At 54.2% G+C, this 16,604-nt stretch overlaps 4 protein-coding genes across 6 annotated transcripts; all 4 read left to right on the forward strand.

The window, feature by feature from the left end:
* The first annotated feature begins 214 nt into the window (after window positions 1-214).
* LOC147131827 (uncharacterized) lies at window positions 215-4,120 on the forward strand. The gene is made up of 3 exons (XM_086014111.1): window positions 215-580; window positions 1,450-1,856; window positions 2,514-4,120. Exons 1-3 carry the CDS (start codon window positions 316-318, stop codon window positions 3,642-3,644), a joined length of 1,803 nt encoding a protein of 600 aa, XP_085870237.1. The 5' UTR covers window positions 215-315; the 3' UTR covers window positions 3,645-4,120.
* A 652-nt stretch (window positions 4,121-4,772) lies between these two features.
* Window positions 4,773-11,145, forward strand: atf6b (activating transcription factor 6 beta). The gene is made up of 17 exons (XM_086014084.1): window positions 4,773-5,099; window positions 5,794-5,870; window positions 6,004-6,085; window positions 6,195-6,251; window positions 6,411-6,493; window positions 6,585-6,771; window positions 7,023-7,169; window positions 7,815-7,936; window positions 8,049-8,228; window positions 8,307-8,389; window positions 8,702-8,881; window positions 8,958-9,071; window positions 9,702-9,801; window positions 9,885-9,952; window positions 10,024-10,123; window positions 10,197-10,281; window positions 10,631-11,145. Exons 1-17 carry the CDS (start codon window positions 5,024-5,026, stop codon window positions 10,876-10,878), a joined length of 1,989 nt encoding a protein of 662 aa, XP_085870210.1. The 5' UTR covers window positions 4,773-5,023; the 3' UTR covers window positions 10,879-11,145.
* Window positions 11,146-11,523: 378 nt separating this feature from the next.
* On the forward strand, window positions 11,524-14,345 carry cenpa (histone H3-like centromeric protein A). 3 transcript variants are annotated; one of them, XM_086014085.1, is made up of 5 exons: window positions 11,524-11,665; window positions 12,712-12,864; window positions 12,942-13,063; window positions 13,159-13,233; window positions 14,070-14,345. In XM_086014085.1, exons 2-5 carry the CDS (start codon window positions 12,729-12,731, stop codon window positions 14,196-14,198), a joined length of 462 nt encoding a protein of 153 aa, XP_085870211.1. In that variant the 5' UTR covers window positions 11,524-11,665; window positions 12,712-12,728; the 3' UTR covers window positions 14,199-14,345. The 3 variants fall into 3 exon arrangements, with proteins under 3 accessions (XP_085870211.1, XP_085870212.1, XP_085870213.1); XM_086014086.1 differs by having other exon boundaries at window positions 11,526-11,713; XM_086014087.1 differs by lacking the exon at window positions 11,524-11,665 and adding an exon at window positions 12,307-12,623.
* A 134-nt stretch (window positions 14,346-14,479) lies between these two features.
* Window positions 14,480-16,296, forward strand: qrfp (pyroglutamylated RFamide peptide). Its single transcript, XM_086014088.1, has 2 exons — window positions 14,480-14,997; window positions 15,853-16,296. Exon 2 carries the CDS (start codon window positions 15,853-15,855, stop codon window positions 16,222-16,224), a length of 372 nt encoding a protein of 123 aa, XP_085870214.1. The 5' UTR covers window positions 14,480-14,997; the 3' UTR covers window positions 16,225-16,296.
* The last annotated feature ends 308 nt before the right edge of the window (window positions 16,297-16,604 follow it).

The raw sequence follows: 16,604 nt of genomic DNA on the forward strand, positions 1-16,604 counted from the left end.
ACAATGGGACTTTTTGCGCTTACATCAAATGCAGTACATAAATATAACAAGTGGACCTCAGTGCGGCAAAAAGAAAATTAAGCAGCTGTCATCAATGTACTTCTCGCTCCTTGTGATGGTAATTACATGTGAAAAAGCAGGTTTGTACGTCAAAAGTATCTGATGAAATCGTTTCCAAAACTGAAAGAAGAAAACGAAGTTTGTTTGCGTGAACCAAAGCAAGGCACGTCATGTGGCGCATGCGCCTCGTCACGTGACTAAGGAAACCCGGAAGTTAGCTTTTTGTTTACGTTCCGCCCGCGCTTGGTCGTGCAAATGGCGGCGAAGGAGAAGCAAAAGGAAAAAGAAGGCCCCGTACGGCGGCGGCGGCAGCAGCCGGAGCCGGCAGTCCGAGACAAAGAGAAGGGCCTGAGGGCGGCCGTCGAACGGCAACTTTCGGCGGCGGCCGAGCGCGTCGTGCGGCTGCTACAGCAGCGGCCGAGCTCGGGTGGATGTCATCTTAGGCGGATGGTCATGGACGCCGTCGCCGCCGCCGTCGAGAGAATCTTCACCGAGTATCAGGCCGTGACCGCAGGAGCCGGTCAGTGAGACCGAGTGAAGCGTTCGTTCGCAACCCTTCACTCCTTCCTTGACATCTTCCCCACCCACTAGAATTAGTATCGTGAACATATGACAACCTGTCAAAATGTGGCCGCTTCAGCCTGAGTACAGCGCACCAAAAGATGACAGATTCAGAAGAAAATTACTGTTTTAAGTATTTATTTATCTTTGTGGGGGCGGGCGGGGGGCTATTTTGGTGAAGGTTTTTTGGGCGACATCGCCTATTGACCCAACTGACGTCACAAGTCAAGATGGTGAAACAAACCCCGCTCGTTAAAAAGCGTTGAACTTTGGTCGTTGTCATTTGATTTGTAAGGATTATTTTGATTTCAAAATGAGATGAAATGTCGTTTGGCTACTATATCAATCTGCCTGCAGGGGCAAAAGTGCGAATGTAAGAGAAATCGGACGTAATTGGAGTAACTAACAGTCAAGAGGTACTAGGAGTAATGACCCAACTAAATGGCTCGATGTGGAGTACGTGGGCCAGCACACCTATGTCATTGTCATGAATTCCGAGATGAGGCCACCAGGGAAGAGGCCCTTCCGCCTCGTCTGGGGAAAAAAGTATCCACAGTGTAATGCTTCCACCCCGGTTCTTGTAATGTTTACAAGTTATATTGTGTCCAAATGAAATTCTGATATGTTACATTTGTCTTTGAGTATTTAGTATAACAAATAGGAAATACAAAAGCTACGGTCGTGAAGAAACAGTAGCGCTGGGTCGTACCTCTGTCTCCCATGTGATCACGAAGTCAGGCAACTCCCCCCCCCCTCATGAGACCATGGGTTATATCAGTGCCAGCCCCCAGGTGTCATGTCGCTAATCACTGGTGCCCTTCCGTACAGAGGCTGAGCCCTTGACGGCGTCACACAACGGCCCCGCCGGGTCCCCCACTCGAGACGGCGACAGCGAGTCACACCGCTGCCGAGTGTGCGGCAAGTCGTTTGGCGGAAAAGACTTTCTGATGACGCACGTGTACAAGCACGCCGAGCAGGCGGAGTCCGCATGCGGCCTCTGCGGCGAGCGTTCGGCCTGCGGCGACGAGCCGCGGCGCCACCTGCAGACGCGCCGCGCCAGCAGCAGGACCTGCGAGGCTTGCGGCGAGACGTTTCCCTCCGTCCGAGCGCGGGAAACGCGATGGCGGCTACACGCGGGGGGAAGAGCCTTCTCGTGCCGGGTGGGCGCCAAAGGATTCAACCAGAAGAGAAACATGATGACGCAGGCCACGACACAGCGCAACCCTCACACGCAGGTGCGACTCAAGATTGAGTGAAGAAACATTTGATCGTCACCTCGAGTTATCTTGCGACTGAGAAAGATTGCATGACTTAGTTTTGGCTTGACTCAACTTGCTTGAGTTTAGAGGGACTTAGCTCGGGCCCGACCCAAATCGTGTTTTTGTTTTGGGATTTTTAGGCTAATGGCGAGTCCAATGTTTTGCAAATTAAAAATTCTAACAAGTGAATGTACCAGTCAGTTAGAAAATTGATTATCAATAACATATCCGATTTTTTTGGTCCCTTTACATGTACAACAACAAAGTAAATTGAACATTGGACTCTTTGACAAGACGTTGTTTCTTATTTGTTGAACTTTACAACCGATAGGAATTTTAAAAGTACTAAACCTGTAAACACTGAAACTCAACCAAAACCTTCTCATGGTTGCCCTTCTGTTTGATAAAAAAGGTGGAATATATCGGTATTTCATTGGCAAAACTCCGGCCAATGATGATTATTTTGAAAAGCGCTCAAATGAGTCGCCGGTTGAAAAGGTCGGAGCCTGTACTCCACTTCACATGCGTGATTTTTGCTAGAGTGTGCTGAGACTTGCTTAAAAATGGTCGCTTGGGACTTGAGACTTCCTTGTGACTTTCGCACACGTGAATTTCTCCCATCCGTGCCCCCAGAACCCTCTGACCACCCAGACCACCGCCGGCACAGATGGCCACGCTCCCGCCGCCCCGATGAGACGGCAGCAGGACCGCGCGGACGACAGCAAAGTACCTACACAAGGAGAGCGCTCTCACCGGGAGGACGGCCACCGGGATGCCGAGCTGTCCGGCCGCGGGTGGCAGGACCTCCTTCAAGAACACGCTCAAGATGGTCTTCGGGACCGCGTCCAAGACCTCGTTCACGAGCACTTTCAGGACGGCGGGCCGATGTGTGACCGGTCCAGTCGCGGGCTGCAGGACGATGGTCGAGACGGCGTTCAAGAGCACCTTCAGGAGGGCGGTCAAGACCACCTTCGGGAAAGCCTCGGAGAGCACAATCAGGACGCTGTAGAGGACTGTGTTCAGAACCGCAGGCCGAAGCGCATCTGCGCCTTCTGTGACCAGGCGGTCCCCGAGAGTGCGCCGTCTGCTTTGTCGTGCAGCGAGTGCGGCAAGGCCTTCGCCCGTAATAGTGCCCTGGATCGCCACACGAGCGACAGGCCCTTCATGTGTGAGTACTGCGGCAAGACCTTCACAGCGAAGGCGGTGCTGAAGCGGCACCTGAAGCGGCACACGGGTGGCAGGCCGCGCGTCCACGGCTGCGACGAGTGCGGCAAGAAATTCACCATGAGCCAGCACCTGCGCGTGCACAAGAGGATCCACACGGGCGAGAAGCCGTACGCCTGCCAGGTGTGCGGCAAGACCTTCCGGCAGGTGGGGAACCTGGACGCGCACGCCAAGATCCACACGGGCGAGAAGCCCTTCGTCTGCAGCCAGTGCGGGAAGAGCTTCCGCCAAAAGATCTCGCTGGAGACGCACGAGCGCTTCCATAGGAAGGACAAGGTCTTCGGGTGCCGCGCCTGCGACAAGAGATTCGTGCAGAAGGTGGACCTCAAGAGGCACATGCTGACGCACTCGGGCGAGAAGCCGCACGCTTGCCGCATGTGCGACAAACGCTACCAGGAGAAACGCTCACTGGAGGCGCACATGAAGGTGCACGCCGACAAGCGCCAACAAGAGTCCTGCCCGTCAACACTTGCAGCGGCTCTGACTCGGGGGCCCTTCCGCCCCGCTGACAAGGCCGTCATTCAGGCCGCCCAAAACTAGTTTTCATTTCCCTCGTGAATTTGTTCTTGCATTTGTTTGGTAACACCCACTCGGAACTCAAAACACCCACGCGCCCCATTGAAATGAATGAATGAAAGCCTCCCCAAAAATAATTTTCTGTGTGTGTGTGTATGTTGTTTAACTCTATGTTGACTGCCACTGCTGTCAACTTTGTTTTTTTAGGGGAATGGGTGGAGAACAGTTTTGGCCAACTCGGGTTTAATCATTTAGCTGGGAAAGTTTAAAAAAAAAAAAAAAAAAAAACTACCTATGGCCAGCAGATAACAGTATTGGGTCTCACTTGGATGAGCTCATGTCTGGACATCTGGAAATTTGACTGCTACATGTGCAGCCTGTGATTGATCAAAGTGACTGTCACGTTAAATCTACTACAGTGACCTTATATACATACACACGCGACTAAATACTACTACGAAATAGTGTGCAAATAAACATTGTCAAATGTAAAATTGTTACACTGGTGGTATTTGTAATTTTGCCATCGAAAGCACATTTTCATTGTTCTGATGTTGATGTTTGGGCAGAAAGACACAACATCAAAAATTCCAGGAAAGTGTGTCATGTGACCAACAAGAAAGCATCTTAAACACAGAAATGTTGGCCTTGTGAAAAGTGCTTAAATTCATGCACCCTCGGGACTTGGTTGGACCTCTTTTTGCTTTGTTTGGGGGTTGGGGGGGTTCTTTGCCTTTTTGTTTTCGCATGAAAGGCGGCGGCCGTGTTCATGGAGGCGAATCAGTCTTTGGCACACTTCCGGTGTCCCAAGTAGCTCAACTTGTTTTGGTAGTGTCGGTGCGCGCGTGGGCTGCTTCGTGCTCTTTCTTGTTTTGGGATTTTTACATTTTTTTCCCTGTCTTCATTTATTTTGGGGGGGCTGTTATGGCCAGAAGAGCACGTTTGCAAAACGTGATGCTCTTTTGGTCGGACGTCATTGGCTGCCAGAAGTGTCAGTTGAGAAGGAGCCGCAAAAGTGAACGTCATTGGTGCCTTGTTCCCGTCAATCAAAAGCGATGCCTTCTATTGGCCGACGTCATCCGTAATCTGTTTCACACAAAAGCGCCGCCCTCATGTCTCCGTCGCCCCATTGGCGGCTCGGCCTGTCAATCACTGGGACCTCGGCTGTCGTCGGCGAATGAGCGCCAGGTGGGCGGAGCTTTCCGCGGGAGGACATTTCCTCGTTGCTTTCACGCAGGTTCTCGTCGAATAAAATTTTGGCCAGCAAAGCGTCGCTTGGTGAACGTCAAGATGGAAAGTTCGCCGAAGGTTGAGACGAGCTGAGATGAACGGGAGGTGGCGCGCCCGTAACAACGGGGACACTTGCGTGAAATAATTCCCAACAAGCTGCTGCGGCTGCCGCGATGAGTCTGGACGTGTTGTGCGACTCGGACGTCGGGCGATTCTTCGCCGACAATCTGCTTACCAGCGAAGATTGGGGTGAGTCGCTCGCCAGTCGGCCGTCGACCTTTGACCTTTTTCGACCTTTATCGACCTGATTCGACGTTGGACGCCTCCCTTCCGTCCAACATCACTTTGTGTTATTTGACCCCCGCCCCCATGTAACATCCCCCCCCCCCGCGCTTACTCCCCTCCGGCGACGTCAACATTTCTCATTTACGTCATCACATTTGTTTTTGAACGCTGGCTTTATTGTGACGTCACGGATGTGTTGCACGCGGCCTCGTGTTCCTCGTTGCTCCAACCCGGATATGGCCACTTGATTAGGTACACCTAACGGCGCGCCGCTTCCTTCCCAAATGTTCCGAATGGAGCGAAGCAAAACACACCAACACACTGTACCCAATCAAGTGGCCAACCAGGGACGTGAACCTGTCTTTGGTGGTGGTGATGATGATGATGATGATGATGATGATGATGATGATGATGATGTGCCGCAGCTGACTGGGCCGGAACCCAACCCAAAATCTTGCACAATGTGCAATGTCCTTTTTTCAGGAGTGCGATGGCAAGTGCGTCAAAGCTGTTTTTAAGTCTTCTTGTTGTAGCCTGTTTGTGTGAATTTCAGACAGCTGTTTGTGTGGTAAAACAAGAGGGTTTTTTTTCCTAAACGTGTGTTTGTGTGTGTTCGAAAGGCATGTTTGTGTGTCTTAAAGGTGTGCGTGTGTTTCAGACGCGTGTTTGTATCGCTGCGACGGCGTGGAGGACGGCGACGAGCACTTGAGCCTGGCGTCCAAGTACGACACTTTGGTACGTCGGCAGTGCCGCTTGACGTCGGGGCCGCCTGAGATCTGGAGACAGCGCTAGTGTTTCTAATCATGTGACCTGGAGGACACGCACACACATGCACACGTGACTTCCTTTCCTGTTTTCCCCCCGCCAGCTGGACGACGAGCTGGTGCTTACGCTGGATGGCGCCGCCTCCTCGTGTCCGTGGAAACGCACGCACGATGACCGGCTCACAGGTGAGGACATTTCTTGCCGCCTCCTCGCACGTTTTTCCCGCGTGATGTATGAAAAATAAATCAATAAAAAATTGCAAATAAGCAAACTAAAATGAATGTTTGGTGGCAGGTGGCGCTGGCGCGCACACAAACGTCCACAGCGACATGGCTGAGCCGATGGAGCTGCGTAAGTTTTGGGGGATTGCGGTGTGTGACAGGGTTGTCATGGCAACGCCTGTTTGACTGCATTTGGCTGTCACGGCAACGCCTGTTTGGCCGCCTGGGTCGTCACGGGGGTTGCCGTCTTGACTGTCCTCGGTAGCCATGACAACGCGCGTTTGCGCAGTGTTCCAGGTGAAAGCCGAGCCGGCATCTCCCACGTGGTCGTCGGAGGCCGAGCGGTCGGCGGCGGCGCCCGCCGATCCCCCGGTGGGTGTGGCAACCGCCGTGTGCCGTCTTTCAACCTCGCTCGCGCCGCTTTCTGTCTGCGTGTCTCACTGGCGGTCTTTGCATCCCACAGGTTCGGGTGAAAGGAGAAACCCCGCCGACGCCTCCCTACACGTTTGGAGACGTGATGTCCCCCCCGCCGGATGCCACCGAGCTGGCTGCGGCGACGACGGCCGTCTTGACGCCCGGCGCGGCGTCGCGGACGACGCTAACGGCGCGGCTTCCCGCCATGGTGGCATCCATCCAAACGCAGGCTACAGGTGCTTGTTGATGATCAGTCAATCAGATTTGAATCCTAGAGCACTTTTCATGCAACAACGCCGCTCAAACATATCCAAACACACGGCTGCAAAATGTAAACACACAGCGATTAGGAACGTTGTCATCCTGCAAAGTTCCGATCAGAATATTCGGAATTGCAAAAAGCCAAGCCATATGCCGCCTGTTGTTCTTGCCTGTTGTGTATTTTGCGTCTTGTCCGACGACGGAACGTTGTCGTCGTCGTTCTCAGTGGTCCCGGCGCTGAAGACGAGCACGCTGGCGGCCAAGCCCCCCCTCCAGCCCCGCCCCCTGCGCCTGGCCGCCCTGCCCGTCGCCCGGACGCCCGCCAACACCCTCCTCCTGCGCGGCCTGCCCGCCATGGAGCCGGCGCGACCCGGTGAGCTCATCGCCCCAACAAAACAAAACACACGCACAATTCACCGACGCCAGACGACTGTGAGCCGACAAAGTCTGGCAAGCCGACTTCCGGCCAGCCTACAATTCCAAAAGGGCAGGCTGGAAAACACTCAGGGACGCTTGGCCATTGTCTGCTATTATGCCCCTCCTCGGAAGAAGAAAATATTCTGCCCCCCAATTAGCACCGTTTGTCTGTAAAATATTTCTCAGTTCACCTCTGCTTTGACTGTACATAAATTGTATGTTTAGCATGAAAGAGAACAAAAAAGCACTTTAGCTAAAGCTAACTTCATTCACATTGTTTTTTATTCATCTCTCCATATTTCTTTTCATGCCTGTTCAATATTTGTCTGTGTTTCTTGAGCACTTCCTTGTTCCTGCTGGGTGTCGTGCATGCGCATGCTCGTTTGAAAGAAAAAAGAAAAAAAAAAAAACACACCCCTTCCAGTTTACTCCCTGCACACATGCGGACAATAACAGCGCCACTGCCCCCTACTGTAATGGCTGTGCAATTACACCTCCTGGTAGAGCATAAAAAAGGCCTTTTGCCTGGGGTCATTGAGCACCCCATCCCCCGCCCGACATGGTCCAAGTTGCGCTTGTGACGTGTGGCCAATGTTTGCAGTGGTGTGCCTGACGTCGGCGCCCGCCGTGGTCAAGATGGAGCCCGTCTCACCCGCCGGCGCCGCCAAGCCCATCGTCCCGGCGACCGCCACCTTGCCCGGCAGCGGCTGCAACGACGTCGACGTGAGTTGGAGCAAATACACTGGGCCGAATTTGCCGGCAATAAATGCGCCCTGGTCCCGTACGAGGACTTTTTGGAGATGCTAAAGTTTCCGTTGTGGTGGCGACGGCGCAGATGAAAGTTCTGAAGCGGCAGCAGAGGATGATCAAGAACCGCGAGTCGGCCTGTCAGTCGCGCAAGAAGAAGAAGGAGTACGTGCACAACCTGGAGCTGCAACTGAAGGAGGCTCAGCAGGAGAACCAGCGACTGCGCCGCGAGAACCAGGAGCTCCGTGAAAGGCTGCAGGCCGGCCGGGTACGCCGCCGCCGCCGCCGAACGGCAAAGCGGCAAAGCGGCACGGTGTTAATGCGACTTTGCGTCTGCGTGCGGCAGGGCGGCGAGTCTCCCGGCAGCAAGCGAGCCGTGTGCGTCATGGCCGTCCTTCTCTTTGTCACCTTCAGCTTGGGACCGGTCAGGTAAGGACGCTTGTCGGCCCGCCACGTCGCTCGCCATGCCGGAAACGTGGCCTCGCCCACCTCGGCGCAGTCCTTTGCTGGCAAACGGAATATCAAACATTGATTGCTTAGCAAACAAGGAGAACTGTATTTTTTTTTACCTGCTTTCAAAAACCGCAAATTGCAACTTAAGTACTTGAGTTGGAACCGTTTCCAAGTCTCGGAATGGCCAACTTCCCTGTTTGCCAGTAAGAGCAGCGCGGCTCGCCAATTTTTGTTTTGTTTTGCCAGTTGCTAGATGTGCCGTCAGCTCAAAGTTTGTCCCGCCCGCAGCATCTTGGACAGGAAGTGGACGGCGGGCTTCGGGAACGGCGCCGGCTCCTTTACGGGCCGCCGACTCCTGGAGATGCAAACGGCGGCGCAGCCGGTGCGGCGCCAGGAAGTCGGTGCCGCCGCCACGTCGGACCACGACGCAGACCTGGAAAACTTTGCGGCGGAATCTTTTCCCTTCAGGTGATGAGCGCCCCCATCCCGCCCCCCCTTCCGATCTTTGAGCCGCCACTCATCCAACTTTGACCTTGCGGCGCAGGAACGCCAGTTCCGCCTTCAGCGCGGCCAAGGAGGAAAGCAACCTGCTGCAGCGGCTGGACCGATACTTCAGCCACGCCCACTGCCCGCAGTTCAACCGCTCCGAGTCGCTAAGGTCAGCCGCCTCAACGGGTCACTGGCGCTTGTTGCTGTGGCGATGCCCTTCTCCCTAATCACTCAACGCACGCTTGTACACGGGAGTCTGAGATGCTTCTTGTAACTCCAACTGTTGGCGCCAAAATGCACTTTTTGCTTTTAGTCTGAATGTTTTTGGACAACGAATAAGATGCAGCATGCTGCATCCAAGCTTTATGCGAGCCCCGCCCTCTCTCAAGCGCAACAACAAAATGTTAGGATCCAACGGCGCATGTTGAATTTTTTTTTTTTTTTTTTTCTCAAAAAGGCGTTCAAAAGCTTGGACTCGGTGTCGGTGCGATATTTTCCCCATCGGGAGATGGCCGTTTTGGTGACGACCGATGGCGGTTTTCGGACTCGGGTCAAAATTGTTGAAAGAATGTGTTGCGAGTTGCCCCCACGGCCGAAACCAGCTTTTCCGCTTGGCATGGCATCGGTGGAGAAGAATGAAGCAGATGATTGTCACAGTTGCAGGAGCGACGCTTTCAGCTCGGCGCGAGCCGTCCGCGTCGTTTGCTCCGGTGGCATCGGTGTGGTTTTTTTTCTGCGGCCTCCCTTTGGGTAAACGTTGTTTGGCGTGGTGTCCGCTTTGTTTCCGTGTCATTTCCAGGCTGGCGGCAGAACTTCGCGGTTGGGTTCAGCGCCATCAGGTCAACCACAAGAAGTCCGGCGGGAAAGCCAAGATGGCCAAGAAGGCCAAGATGGCCCAGGTGGGTCACTTCCTGTCGGACCACCGGCAGCTTTGCATGTGACATCTGAGAGCAACGTCTGTGTGTGTGCGTGTGTGTGGCAGCGGGCCCAGCTGAGGAAGGCCAACGTGTCGCGATACCTGCCCATCCAGACGCACCGCTCAATCGAAAGGTGGGAATGCCGGCGGGCCCATGGGCTCCTTTGTTCCGTTTGCTCGGCTGACTCTTGCGCGCCCCCCGCAGTCAGCTGCAGGTGCTTCCCGGGCCCGAGGTGACCTACGGCGACTTCCTGGACGCCATCGACCGGCGCGAGGACACCTTCTACGTGGTGTCCTTCAGACGGGTGGGTTGCCGGCCGGCTCGAAGCCCCGCGCCGTCCCGCTTTTTCACGTTTGTCGCATGGCTTGTGCCCGCAGGACCACCTGCTGCTGCCCGCCATCAGCCACAACAAGACGCGCCGGCCCAAGATGTCGCTCGTCATGCCTGCCATGTCGGTCAACGGTAAGCGCTGTGGTTGTTGCCGCAAAAAATACAAACATTTCCGCCTGTGTCCCTAACATTACTGCTCACTAGACATGTGGCTCTTCATCAGTGAATATCATATCAGCAACGACTTTGATCATAGATAAATCGTTAAGAGACATTGTTGAACTTGTCCAAGTTGTTTTTCAGCCAAGAAACAGTAAATCTTGTCCCATTTCTGTCGTCCATGAAAGCACACTGGTTAACACATTTTTATGACTTTTTTTTTCAATCAGAGATACAAGTCAACTTTTCTAGATGTTTTTTTTTTTTGATGTTCTTAAATGTTTTTAAATGTCCCCACTATGTCCTTTGCCCTGTTCAATAGAGAGCGTGTACAATGCGTCGCACGGCTACGAACTGATGATGCAGGTGGACTGCGAGGTGATGAACACGCGCACCGTCCCCATCAAGTCGTCCACCGTCCCCCCGTCCCTGCGGGACCCGCCACCGACGTCTCCGCCACACGCCGCCGCGGCCGCGTCCAACCACTCTGCCCTGCGAGGGCGCCACCAGCATCAGCCGTCGCCACGCGCCCGCACAGAGTATCTCCTCAGCCAGTCGGAGGGCGTATGAAGCACGCAAACGGAGGACAAACGGAGGACGCTTGGTGTCGGCAAGAAGAGGAACTTGGTCCCAAGAAAGCATGCTGATGGTTTTTTTTTCAACTTGTATTTAATGACATGTAAATATTGCTCTTTTTTTTTAATAGCTTTTGCATTTTGTCTTTGGAAAGAAAAGTGTCATTTTTGTTTTCCTGTATCAAAGGAGCGTAAACTACTTGTTTGCTCGTCACTTCCTGTTTCCTCATTCGTTTGAATTAAAGCTTGAGCGCCCCCTCTGGCGGCCCTTAGTCTTTCTTTGGACCAGGAAGTACCGAGCGGGTCCCCCGACTCAGAAAATAGTCGAGGTCCAGACGCAATAAAAACTTGGATGTTGTGACAGCAGCAGTCAATATTTTGTTGCTCAAAGCAACGTGTCCCTTTTTTCCCCGCGTCAACGTTATGTTCGTATATTATTAGCCCTAGTGAGCTGTTAAGGAATAGTTTTACACACTTTATTTTATTTGAACTTTTGCAATATTTTACAATCATTGGTTTGTATTTGCCATTACTATACAGTATATGAATGGTGGTTTTCTCTTGGAGGTGGCGTCATTTTTGCTGCCGCCCCGTCGAGTGTCGCCGGTCAGGTTTTGAAGCGCTCCCAGACCCTTAGCCCCGCCTCTTGAGTGGCGTCAGTGTCAACGGTGATTGGTCGAAAGCTGAGCGATACGTCGTTTAAATTTGTGCTGGCTTTCCACTCGACTTGGCTGCTTTTTAAAGTTGCTTTTTGCTCGGACTTGAGACCTCCGCTTGCCTTGGTAAGTCGAAGATCGAAACAGACGACACGAGTTCAAAGAGCGAAAAAGGTTCGTTGAAAGAACGTTGGCTCGCACTGAAGCAGCTGCTCATTTGTTTGCAACGATTTCTTGTCTTGAACATGGGAGACGCGTATGATGCTGTCTTGGGTCAGTGTTTGACACCACGCCGCTACTGCCGGTCGCTCCGGTGACGCAATGCGTCGCTAGAAGACGAGACCACGATTAAAATAATAAATAAATAAAAGTTAGCTGAAAGCTAACTCGAGACTCATTCCGATCGCTGCTAGTTTTATAGATTCCTATTAGCGGCGACAAACAAGGACATCCGCACAAAGTGAGGCTTCATTGGCAAAAGGTGGACTTGGTGGACCACTGACACACAGGCAACAAGTGTGTTGCGAACGGCAACGTACGCCATTTGTCGTGTGACGTCAGCCTTCGTCAATGTAGTCCGATTTTGAGCCGGCAGACTCGTCTCGTAGCCGATTGTGAGTTGCCTTGACGCCGACTGGGTGTAGCCGCCCGTCCTCAACGATTGGTCGTCCAACTTCAGACCAGCGAGCAGCGACTGGGCGTGGCGCGCACAAAACATCCATCCATCCATCCATCCATCCATTATCCATACGGCTTTATCCTAACGAGGGTCGCGGGGGTGCTGGAGCCTATCCCAGCTGTCTTCGGGCAGCAGGCGGGGTACACCCTGAACTGGTTGCCAGCCAAACGCAAGGCCGCGCACAAAACAATCAATCGAAATGGCGAAAAGGAACGGCCAGTACTTGAGCTGCTCTCCGGTGGGGCAAAGATGTGGATGCCGGATTTTCTGAGCACAGAACAAACGCACGTGCACGTCATGCCTCCGTCGACATGACATGACAGGTGCACGACCTACCTGCGCGATGGACTGAATGTTGACGGAAGCACGCCATGATTGGCCGGGGTCCGGGAGGATTTGGACAATGTGAAGTTCAACGCTTGTTATCTGTTTGCTGCGTGTTTTGCATGACGTTATCCGTGTGTCACATGAGCATGGCATGATTTGTTGGTAGGATTCGAGGCCTGCGTCATGCGCCACGACTCCTCGTCCAGCCGGAGGAAAGGCAGCAACCCGCGCCGCCGCCCGGCGCTGCCACCGCCGCCCACGGCATCGCCCCGCGGTCGCCGCCCGCCGCCGTCGCCACAGCCGAGCACGTCCAGGGCCGGTGAGCCGCCGCCGCCGCCGCCGCCGTCGTTCCATCCTGTCCCGACCACACTTTGTAAAGTTTTTTTGTCTTTCCAGGGCAGCCGCCCGTGTCGCCCAGGAGGCGAAGGTACCGGCCGGGGACCAAGGCCCTGATGGAGATCCGCAAGTACCAGAAGAGCACCAATCTGCTCCTCAGGAAATCGCCCTTCTCTCGCCTGGTGAGGCATCGCCAGTTTGCACGTTAGCCTGCTAGCTTGTTGCCCTGACGTGGGTGCCCCCACCACCACTGACGTGGGCGCCCCCACCACCGCAGGTCCGCGAGGTGTGCCAGGGTTTCAGCAGAGGTGACTTCAGGTGGCAGGTCTTCGCTCTGATGGCGCTTCAGGAGGTAAGGTTGCCGGGGGGGGATGGGAAGGTCACAACAAGGCCCGCCCCGCAGCGAACGACGCCATCGCCATTGCCGCCCCTGTTTGCCTCCCGTCGGAATTTCAAATCAAAGCAAAAGGCCTTCCCGGCCGGCAGTCGCGACTCGTCGTGGGATAGAGGTTGACGTTTTGGTAGGGATAGACCTATAATCGGCCGCGCCGATATTCAGTATTTTGACGAATATCGGTATCGGCCTTTTTTAAAAATCTTATGGCCTATAATAAATTAAGTTAAAACACTGTTAACTTCAAGGACATTTATAATAATTACTTCTTTTTTCTTTTTTAAATCAACCTTATGCAAAGCTGAAAAATTGTTCAATACAAATATGGTCAAAGACGATTAAACAAAGTTCAGATTTTTTTTTTATTTTGACACCAATATTGTCCTTTTTAGTGAAAATGAATATCGGACCCTAATATCGGTTATCGGCCTCCTTGACTACTAATAATCAGCATCGGCCTTGGAAAAAAAAAACATATCGGTCTATCTCTACTTTTTGGGATGGGAGTCAACTGTAAATTTAACCATGGGATTGGCACAGTACAAGATTAAAAAAAAAATGTCATGGGAGCAGACGGAAAGAAGGGGCGACACCCGTTTGTCTTTTTTGTGGTAGCCGACCTCCAAAATGGGAGCGGGAGTCATTTTCACCGGGACGGGACAGAATTGAATTTTTTTACGATTTCCTGGGACACGATTTCTGATGTGGGAGCGGGACGAGACGGGCGTGAAAATCCACTTTGGCGCCGGATGACACTCGAGGTTAGGGTTGACGGCGCGTTGCCATGCTTGCAGGCGACCGAGGCCTTCTTGGTGATGCTCTTCTCCGACGCCAACCTGTGCGCCATCCACGCCAAGCGGGTCACCCTGTTCCCCCGCGACGTCCAGCTGGCCCGACGCATCCGCGGCACCCAAAATATGTGAGCACGATGGCCGCCTTGCCTTGGACCACCTAACGTAATTGACCAAGCTGGCCAACCCAACACGTTTACATGAACTCCTTCTGAATGCCTTTTTTTTTTTTTTTTTTGTTAGCAACGCTTGTGTTTTCTAAATAAAGTCATGTGACAACCCAGTGGATCATTTTTGGGGGCCCTGCCCACTTTCTCACCGGGCAGCCAATCAGGTGACTGCCAAGCGTCCGGATGTGGTGTCAAAGGGGCCATTTTGATTTGGAGGCGATGCATTTTGAGGTCGCCCTGGGGAAAGCGGACCCCTCCCAATCAGAGCTGAAGATCCTTGAAACGGGCCCCGCCCATGTCAAAATGTCAACATACTTTCATGACGAGGGAGGCGGGAAATGCAAAGTCAGCGGCCGCGTTGGCCGCGATTCTTTGACTCGGGATTCGTTCCCCAGTCGCCAAAGTTGACTTCCTGCAGGTCCTTTGCAGCGGTTGGCGAAGGAGGCGCCGTGCCGACCTGGGCTGAGGAAAGGGCACAAGTGGGCCAGAAGCAAGGACACGAGGAAGGGCAAAGCCTTGTTGTCATGGGCGGCTCGGAGACGTTTTTGTGCACGTTAATGAGCTGCCGGCCGGCGCCAATCAATCCGCTAATTACGCGTACAAGTGCTCGTTGGGAGGCGGACGGCAAAATGCACGGAAAGGCTCGCCGGCGTGCGTCAGCGGGCCAACGGGCCACGCCCACCGACCAACCGGACGCGGCGCCGCTTTAAAAGGGTCGCCGCGCCCGTGCTGGAAAAGTGGACCGGGCCAAGTCCAGCAAGGTAAGTTTGTTCAAACGCCCGGCCTGATAGCGTTCACGCCGAGGTCCTTTTTCTTGTTTCCGGGAGGCTTGGCCGGGCTGGATTCAACCTTGAGCGCAACCTGAGCTCCAATGGTCCAATTGCGTTGGTGGTCCGTGTCGTTGCTTGTCATTGGCGGGGATTCGTTTGGATCGGCGGACGCGCACGGCTCCCCCATTGCTGGCAACTTAAGAGCAGACCCTCGATGATGGCGACGGCCCGGTGAAGCCGCACCCAACTCTGGCGCTCGCTCGCTCGCTCGCTCGCTGGCTGGCTGTCTCCCCTTGCGAGCGTCCTGGCCTTTGTCAAACGCTTTCTTCCTTTTCCATTCTGAAGTGCGAGGCGGCCAGTCCAGTCATCGACTGTCGCCATCATAAGATCCCGAGCCCCGAATTCCCTCCGTGTGGCCACCGGGAATGAGAAAGTGTTGTCAAGTGCCGCGGCCTGCTTCAAGCGGCAATTCACCAAATTGAAGTCGGGGCATTTTGGTTTCAGCCTTTTCTCTTGTTTCTGTTAGCAAAGTAGGACAGCCTTTGTCGTTTCTGGTGCCGGTTTTTGTTTGGTCTTGTCTTGTCCTGTCCTGTCCGTCCTGTCTTGTCTGTAAGCCGTAATCATGGAATTGAGAATTCCAGTCTTGCAAATGTCGACCGCGTGCGCCGCGGCTGTCCGAGTTGACGAGGTTTGACTCGAACTTCCGAAGTGCTTTCATGCTCCTGGACTCTCTGCCTTTCGACGAGCTTTTGCGTGTGTTTGTTTTGCCGTTTGAGGTGACGATGCGCCCCCATCCAACGCTCGCGATGCTCTGATGGTGAGCTGGTGTGTGCGCTTGCATTTCAGATGAAGGCTGGCGCGTATCCCGGCGGCTCCCAGCTGGCCCTCCTGTCCCTGACCCTCCTGTTGCCGGCCCCCCGCACCGTGACGCCGCACCCCCGACCCGAGCCGCCCTCCGTGGGGCTCCTGCGGCTGCGCTCGGCGTCCTTCAGGCTCTCCTCCTCCTCCTCCTCTTCGGAGGCATGGGGGGCCTGGCCCGGGGAAGAGGCGGAGCTCCAGAGGCGGGCGAGCGAGAACGGCAAGCAGGGTGGCGGCGGCGTCCCACCCGGCGAGGCCCTCACCTCTATCCTGGGCGGCCTCCAGAGCGTCAGCCGAGAGAAAGGCGGCTTTGGCTTTCGCTTCGGCAGGAACTCCCGGACCCGAGGGCGCGGGCCCTGACGCCGCCCGAACGGAACCGGTGCCACCGGCCCACTGTGTCTCTATACTTCACTATTAAATGCATGAAACGTCGACTTGTGTGTCATTGAGTGAATGAAGAGCTGTCCGAAAGAGGATGGCAATTTGGGCATTTTTGTTCCCTTGACAGCACGGGGCACCCGAGTGCTTGGCGTGTCTGTGTCACAATTCTGAGCTCCAGGTTCAAGTCTCAGCTCGGCCTTTCCGTCCGTGTGTAGTTAGCGCTTCCTTCGTCTGGGGGGGGGTGGGTGGTAGTGTTGCCTGCGAGTCTGCCAGTGAGTGTTGCGCTGTGACGCCTCGCGGCGTTGCTGAGTGCGGTGTGAAAAGGCGCTGGACTTGACCCCAGCAACATGGCTGCCAAC

Source organism: Filicampus tigris, chromosome 18 (assembly GCF_054856515.1).
Source record: "Filicampus tigris isolate MCC_2025a chromosome 18, RoL_Ftig_1.0, whole genome shotgun sequence".
NCBI lineage: Eukaryota > Metazoa > Chordata > Actinopteri > Syngnathiformes > Syngnathidae > Filicampus > Filicampus tigris.

What these genes read in the sequence shown, in the direction of transcription:
- LOC147131827 (XM_086014111.1), top strand. Translation starts at nt 316, where the DNA reads ATGGCGGCGAAGGAGAAGCAAAAGGAAAAAGAAGGCCCCGTACGGCGG. An exon ending in GGCCGTGACCGCAGGAGCCG is followed by an intron (nt 581 to 1,449) that starts GTCAGTGAGACC and finishes CCTTCCGTACAG; the next exon opens with AGGCTGAGCCCTTGACGGCG. An exon ending in AGCGCAACCCTCACACGCAG is followed by an intron (nt 1,857 to 2,513) that starts GTGCGACTCAAG and finishes CCGTGCCCCCAG; the next exon opens with AACCCTCTGACCACCCAGAC.
- atf6b (XM_086014084.1), top strand. Translation starts at nt 5,024, where the DNA reads ATGAGTCTGGACGTGTTGTGCGACTCGGACGTCGGGCGATTCTTCGCC. An exon ending in CATCCAAACGCAGGCTACAG is followed by an intron (nt 6,772 to 7,022) that starts GTGCTTGTTGAT and finishes CGTCGTTCTCAG; the next exon opens with TGGTCCCGGCGCTGAAGACG. An exon ending in GCCTGCCATGTCGGTCAACG is followed by an intron (nt 10,282 to 10,630) that starts GTAAGCGCTGTG and finishes CCTGTTCAATAG; the next exon opens with AGAGCGTGTACAATGCGTCG.
- cenpa (XM_086014085.1), top strand. Translation starts at nt 12,729, where the DNA reads ATGCGCCACGACTCCTCGTCCAGCCGGAGGAAAGGCAGCAACCCGCGC. An exon ending in GCCGAGCACGTCCAGGGCCG is followed by an intron (nt 12,865 to 12,941) that starts GTGAGCCGCCGC and finishes TTGTCTTTCCAG; the next exon opens with GGCAGCCGCCCGTGTCGCCC. An exon ending in CTCTGATGGCGCTTCAGGAG is followed by an intron (nt 13,234 to 14,069) that starts GTAAGGTTGCCG and finishes CCATGCTTGCAG; the next exon opens with GCGACCGAGGCCTTCTTGGT.
- qrfp (XM_086014088.1), top strand. Translation starts at nt 15,853, where the DNA reads ATGAAGGCTGGCGCGTATCCCGGCGGCTCCCAGCTGGCCCTCCTGTCC.